Raw genomic sequence first — 6966 nt, 5'->3', positions numbered from 1 at the left:
AGATTCTCATCATTTGACAACATCCTCCGTTAACTCTCTCCTTACCAGCTATTTTTAGAATCCCCCCACCCCCTCAAATTCACATCCACCCAACAGAAAAATAGATTTTCTTACTCAAACAGAAAAGCTATACCTACGTACTGTTCCTCTACAAAAGGAGCTCTACAACACAGTGTCAAGTTTTTACAGCTATAACAATTTTTATTTTTTAAATGTTGTTATGTAACAAAATAAATGAGAATGATAGATTGAATTGCTGGTTACATCGTAACAAATGTGACGATTTTCTAATGGTTGGTAAGGAGAGGGTTAATGACCCCACCTATCTATTATTTGACCCCTCTCCACATAAACAAAATAACGCGTAATGATATCAAGGTTAGGAAGCAGCGTGGCTCAGCGGTGTGCTGCGGTCTTTGCTTCGTACCCGAAAGGTACCGAGTTTGATCACCGGTGGGGTGCGCTGTGTGGCCTGTAGCAAGTCACCTCGTCCTAGCTCAGTTTGCGGCGCTGCACTGCGGCTGACGCCTGGGTTATTCCAGTCTCCCCTTGGACGGAGTAGACCCTAGAGACAAATTTTCCCTTATGGGATGAATAAAGGAAAATTTAAAAAAATATTTATATAAGTTTACAAAAAACAATTTATGATGTCTCATCATCACGCCTTGAATTTCACTAAGATTAGATTCTTTAAAAAAAATATAGAAGTAACATTCAAACGTTTTTGAACATGTCTTTTCTTCAAATACAACGTAATCAGATTTCGCGATATACAAATAATCCCAAGGAGGTAGAAATAGTCGTGACGTCACACCTTCCATTCTTCCGGTTCCAAAATCATTGGAAGTGTGTAGCCAGTCCTACGGAGGACTAATAATAACATGTTTATGTGTTGCATCATAAGGTAGCAGAACTATTTTAGTAGTAGAATGTGTAAGTAAATTCATATGAATACGGGGCGTAACAGAGAGAGAGAGAGAGGATGGATAATTCTTATTGAAGACCAGCATATTATATTATTTAGGCTAAAAAAATATACCCTCACTCTAAAACCAGAGGATCAGTCGCACTAGGTATATACCCAGTCCTGTGGAGGACACGTTTCACACTTCCAAGGAGATTAGAACCGGTATTCTGAAATTACACTACTCACTGCTGTTGTTCCTTATCCGTCAACAGAGCGTCCATCAGTTTGTCCGTTCGGATATGACCAGGTGGACAGAAAATGCTTCAAGATTCTAAATCTGGCCTTGACCTTCTTCGAGGCCATCACTGCGTGTGACGCCATAGACGGGAAGGTAGTTGAAGTCAGCTCCAAGGAGGACCAAGCCACAGTAGCCGATTACTTGAACAAAAAACAAACCATGCTCAATGACATTTGGCTTGGTGCCACAGACCTGCAAGGGAAGTGGATGTTCCTCAGCTCATCGGTAAGTTACCTTTGACGAGTACTTACTGTCTTATAAGATCGGCAGTTGGAGAGGAGATGAAAGAGGTTGGAAAGAGGCTGGAAAGAGGCTGGAAAGAGGTTGGAAAGAGGCTGGAAAGAGGCTGGAAAGAGGCTGGAAAGAGGTTGGAAAGAGGTTGGAAAGAGGCTGGAAGACATGAATTGAGCTGAGCTGGCTGGCCCAGGACAGAGATTGAGCTTTTGAGCTTTTTTATATAGCGCGATATCCACTAAACGTGCTCAAATCACTTTACAAAGGGTCCCTGACTAACAGCAACACTTAACATGTAGAACGAGACATGACGCCTGTTGGGCGTTATTACAATTTTTTTCCGACAAACGCTGTTAACGACCAGGAAATCATTTTACACCTGAGTAAGGTGAGGAAATGTGAGTAAAGGGCATTTTCCAAGGACTCAACTATGCGCCAAGCGAGATAAATCTCTTGATTCCTTGGCGCCAACAAAGTTCCTCCAGGCTATGTGGTCTAGTGGTATGAAACTGGATTTCGGATCGGGTCCTGGGTTCGAGACTCACTCGCTCGGCGCATAGTCGAGTCGTTGGAAAAGGCTCTTTACTCACATTCTCTCACCGTACTCAGCTCGAACCAAGGACCTTCGGATCCGAAAGCGATTGTCATACCACTAGACCACATAAGCGCACTCTTTCCAGATGGGGACCATCTTAGTGCCATGTGAGGCAATCTGAACTTTTACATTCATTCATTAACCAGAAAGAAAAAAAATTGAACTTTTATATAGAGCAAAATCCACTAAACATGTTCAAAGCACTTTACAAAGCCACCCCCCCCCCCCCCCCCCCCCTTGACTAAAAGCAACACTTAACTTGTAGAACGAGACATGACTGACTCCTGTTCGGCGATATTACAATATTTTCCCCCACGGGAACAACGCTGTTAGCGTCCAGGTACTCATTTTACACCTGAATTCGGTGAGAGAATGTGAATAAAGAGCCTTTTCCAAGACTTAACTATGTGCCGAGCAAGGCTCGAATCCAGGACTTCCTATCTGAAAGCCAGTGCCATACCACAAGGCCACATAGCCGCACAACTCCCCTACTCTAGAAAAACACGTATTTAAAAATCTAGCCAGAAAACTCGTCCTTCAAATATCGATCGATTTAAATGACCCTCATCTCGGCATAATATCTCAAACCTGGGACTTCGCGAAGTCCCAGGTTTGTGAGTTTTTGCCAAGATGAGGGTCATTTAAATCGATGGATATTTGAAGGACGAGTTTTCTGGCCAAATATTTAAACATGGCAAAAAGCGTATTGAAATAGAAATCATACAGCTTGGCAAACATGCTAATGTGAAATTGTGGCTGCTTGAAGCTGGAAGGTAAAAATAACAATGGGTAAGGAAATGTAAGGTTCAATTTATTAAACAGAGATAGATAATATGGACGTTTCGGGTTTCCCCTTTATCAATGAAAATGAAACAGTAAGGGCGAATAAGAATCTCCCCCCTCCCCATCTCTCTCTCTCTCTCTCTCTCTCTCTCTCTCTCTCTCTCTCTCTCTCTCTCTCTCTATCTATCTATCTATCTCTATCTATCTATCTATCTATCTATCTATCTATCTATCTCTCTTTTATTCTCTCTCTCTATCTCTTATTCTCTCTCTCTCTCTCTCTTTCATTCTCTCTTTCTCTCTTTCTCTCTCTCTCTCTCTCTCTCTCTCTCTCTCTCTATCTCTCTCTCTTCTCTTCTCTTCCCTTTATGACATGTAATCTTTATAATAAGTAAAGCATAGGAGAATTTTATTCAGTATGATGATGGTGATGATAATAATTTTAATGATAATAGCAATTTATAATAATAATAATAATAATAATAATAATAATAATAATAATAATAATAATAATAATATAATATAATAATAATAATAATATATGATAATGATAATGATAATAATAATAATAATAATAATAATAATAATAATAATAATAATAATAATACTTTAACAACAACTTTAATAATAATAATAATAATAATAATAAATAATAATAATAATAATAATATATAATAATAATATAATAATAATAATAATAATAATAATAATAATAATAATAATAATAATAATATATCATAATCATAATCAAATCATAATATAATAATAATAATAATAATAATAATAATAATAATAATAATAATAATAATAATAATGATAATGATAATAATAATAATAATAATAATAATAATAATAATAATAATAATAATAATAATAATAATAATAATAATAATAATAATAATAATGATAAATAATAATAACGTACATTTGTATAGGGCAGCTGATATCAGATTACAAAAAATAAATAAATAGACAAAGAAACTGTGTTCAGAATTAACAGTTCCAGGACTTGATTCGATCCAAAGACGAGACAGGAACGGGCTCCTGTATCCAGTCCAAGACTTGGGACGCCGTCAGGAGCCAGACGTCCTTTCTCGCTAGAATATCGGTCAAAAAGTCTTTGAGGGCTTCGAAATTGTGGAATTTCCGTTGGAACCAGGTGGCGTGGATGAAGATGCCGAGAGGCGCTTTGTTGTATCTGTAGTGGCGGCGGTAGTTGTCCTCAAGGAAAGACATAGTTCCTTTGTAGCCGTTGCCTGTAGAAAAAGAATTGAGCTTAAATTGAGATTTTATATACCGCAATATCCACTAAACGTGCTCAATGCGCTTTACAAGGGGTCCCTAGCCAACAGCAACACTTAACATGTAGGACAAGACATGACTCCTGTTTGGCGATATTATTACATTTTTTTCGGACAGAGACGATGCTGTGAACGGCCAGGTACTCATATTACACCTGAGTACGGTGAGAGAATGTGAGTAAAGAGTCTTTTCCAATACCTGAACTATGCGCCGAGCGAGGCTCGAAACCAGGAGCTTACGATCCGAAAGCGAGTGTCATACCACTAGACCACATAGCCTGTATAAAATGTATGGTGAAGAATACATTGTCAAACTTTGCTTATTAGGATTTTGATATCTATTTCCCATATAGGGAATGAGATTAGCGGAAGAGTAGCGTCCCTTGATTGGACATCACCTTATAGAGAGAACGTCAACATAATTTTGCGCATGCGTCTCTCTCTCGTCCTCGCTTCCGGTGAAATGTCTCCGGAAGCGAGGACTAGAGACGCATGCGCACAACCAACATGACGTTCTCTCTCTAATAGCTTTCGCCGGTGACGTCCAATCAAGGGACGCTACTCTTCCCCTAATCTCATTCCCTATATGGGAAATTTGTCTCTAGGGTCTATTCCAAGGGAAGACTGGAATAATCCTGGGGTCAGCCGTAGTGCAGCGCTTCAAATTGAACTAGGGCGAGGTGACTTGCTCAAGGCCACACAGTGTAGCGGGGGAGGGGGGGGGGAGAGAGGATCAATCTACGTACCTTTCGGGTAGGAAGCAAAGACCTTACCGCTGAGCCACGCTGTCCCCTTTTTATTTTTGTGCATTGAGTTTGATCGCCGAATGTTATGGCGCTCGCTTAGGGACTGAAAGATCTCTGGTTCGAGTCTTGCTTTGAGGGTCACAAATAAATTTGAGTCATTGGAAAAAGCCCCCCCCCCCCCATAATATCACCGTACTCAGGTGTAAAATGAGTACCCGGCCGTTAACAGCGTGGTCTCTGTTGGAAATAAAATGTAATATGGCCTTTCATACGTCACGTCTCGTCCTTCCTCACGTTAACTGTTGCTGTTTGCTTGGGACCCCTTATAAAACGCTTTGAGCAGGTTTGGTGGATATTTTTTAAAAATAACATTTGGCTCAATTCAACACAAACCGTTGTGAGACTGTATAACACGCATATGGCATGGTGATATTATATTTACTAACCTGTATAACAGGCATTGGGTATGGTGATATTATATTTACTAACCTGTATAACACGCATATTATGACATAGTGATATTATACTTACTAACCTGTATAACACGCATATTATGCATGGCATAGTGATATTATATTTACTAACCTGTATAACACGAATATTATGCATGGCATAGTGATATTATATTTACTAACCTTTATAACACGCATACTATGCATAGCATAGTGATATTATATTTACTAACCTGTATAACACGCATATTATGCATGGCATAGTGACATTATATTCACTAACCTGTATAACACGCATCTGGCATGGCGCAGGCAACCCGATCTGTTCCGTACCACCGTATAAGCGGTAATTCCCATAAACCCGGATACGACTTAGTCGGACACGGCGTCAAGTTGCACGTTTTGTAGTCTGGCGGAGTGTCCAGGGTGAATGGCCAAATCGGGGGTCTCTTGCTGTCTTTGTGGAGACTCCCTGTCACCATGGAGGAATCGTACCGGAAGTTGTTCTCCTGTAGCATTTGGTACTGGTCATCCCCGCCCACCTGATTAGAGTCAAAAAAGAAGAAAAAAAAGTAAACCCTTCCGCCACGACACCATAAGATATCGTCGCCTAGGCATTCCAGGAAGGAATAATAAATAATTCATAAAACAAGATGTCTGATGTCAATAGGAATCACCTATGTTTTCCAAGTGAGCAAACTGGGGGTTGATAATCTTGTTCAAGTAAAAAAAAAAAAAAAAGAAAGTGCCTGAAGTGGGCTCGAACCCGGACCTTCCGGGTCACAGTGCAATGCCTTAACAACTCGGCCACTTCACCCCCCAGTAAAAAAAAAAGAAAACAGAGAAGCAGTTGAGGCTAAAAAATCAGTAGTCCTTCAGACCTATTAGTTCCATGGAGCCGGTTTTATCCCGGTTTTTATCGCGTGAAACGGTATGTTTGGCTGTCTGTCTCTTGTCTTCCAGATAGAAGTAGTCATTCAGAGCCTTTAGCAATTACCTGTTACCATTCGGATAGGACGCTAGAATATACTGCAAAGTATTTTCTGCCAGATTTATTAGACCCAGCTACCCAGATGGGGTGGGGCTTAGAAAAAAAACAATAATATTGTCTGCAGTCGGGATCGATCTCGGTCCCTTTGCTTGTGAAGCGGGTGCTCTATTAAACAACTGAGCTATCGGAACCACCACGTGAAGAATAACAATTATTTTAAACTTTCTTTGCGGTTGGCTTAGGAAGGATTTTAAGCTCGAAACATTTCATTTTAGGCATTTCGCTCTTTTTCAAAGTGGTCATTGTCATCTATTTATTTTTTGGTCTAATTTTTACAAATTCCGAATATGTCCCATTTATTGTCTTTTTGGTCGGGAAGAAAAATGAACTTTATTCTTAATTTAAAATAGGTCTAGTCCAGAGCTGCCAACATGAAATGTCCAAAATTCGTAGTTTCCAAGGCAGGTTTCCAAGGAAAAAAAATGAAAAGGTCAAAATAAATAGCATCACAAATCAATTATTTGCCCTCAGCATAATCAAAATATGCTCCAAAGTCCTAATTACAGTTTCTAAGCAACGAAACTCTCCTTTTCAACAAGGTTTATTAATCTCAAAAACGTCTATGAAGTTCTGTAGTTGGAGCCAAAAATTCGTAATTC

General features: G+C 39.3%; 2 protein-coding genes across 2 annotated transcripts in view; one reads left to right on the top strand and one right to left on the bottom strand.

Annotated features, from left to right (window-relative positions):
- LOC144977413 (uncharacterized) overlaps positions 1-6966 on the top strand; it is a gene marked incomplete in the record, with an annotated part of 78563 nt that overhangs the window by 52697 nt on the left and 18900 nt on the right. Inside the window, 1 exon segment of the mRNA XM_078922596.1 lies at positions 1180-1430. Coding sequence (XP_078778722.1) covers positions 1180-1430 — 251 coding nt within the window.
- The window catches only part of LOC144977411 (uncharacterized), an 8327-nt gene continuing 5120 nt past the window's right edge, over positions 3760-6966 (bottom strand). Inside the window, exons 4-5 of the mRNA XM_078922594.1 lie at positions 5600-5858; positions 3760-4073 (exon numbers count right to left, since the gene is read on the bottom strand). Coding sequence (XP_078778720.1) covers positions 3811-4073; positions 5600-5858 — 522 coding nt within the window. The 3' untranslated portion in view covers positions 3760-3810. The remainder of the gene's footprint in view (positions 4074-5599; positions 5859-6966) is intronic.

This window comes from Berghia stephanieae, chromosome 7 (genome assembly GCF_034508935.2).
Source record: "Berghia stephanieae isolate SIO BIC M18660-M18661 chromosome 7, UCSD_Bste_1.3, whole genome shotgun sequence".
Taxonomy (NCBI): domain Eukaryota; kingdom Metazoa; phylum Mollusca; class Gastropoda; order Nudibranchia; family Aeolidiidae; genus Berghia; species Berghia stephanieae.
This window is presented reverse-complemented; position numbering and strand designations above follow the sequence as displayed.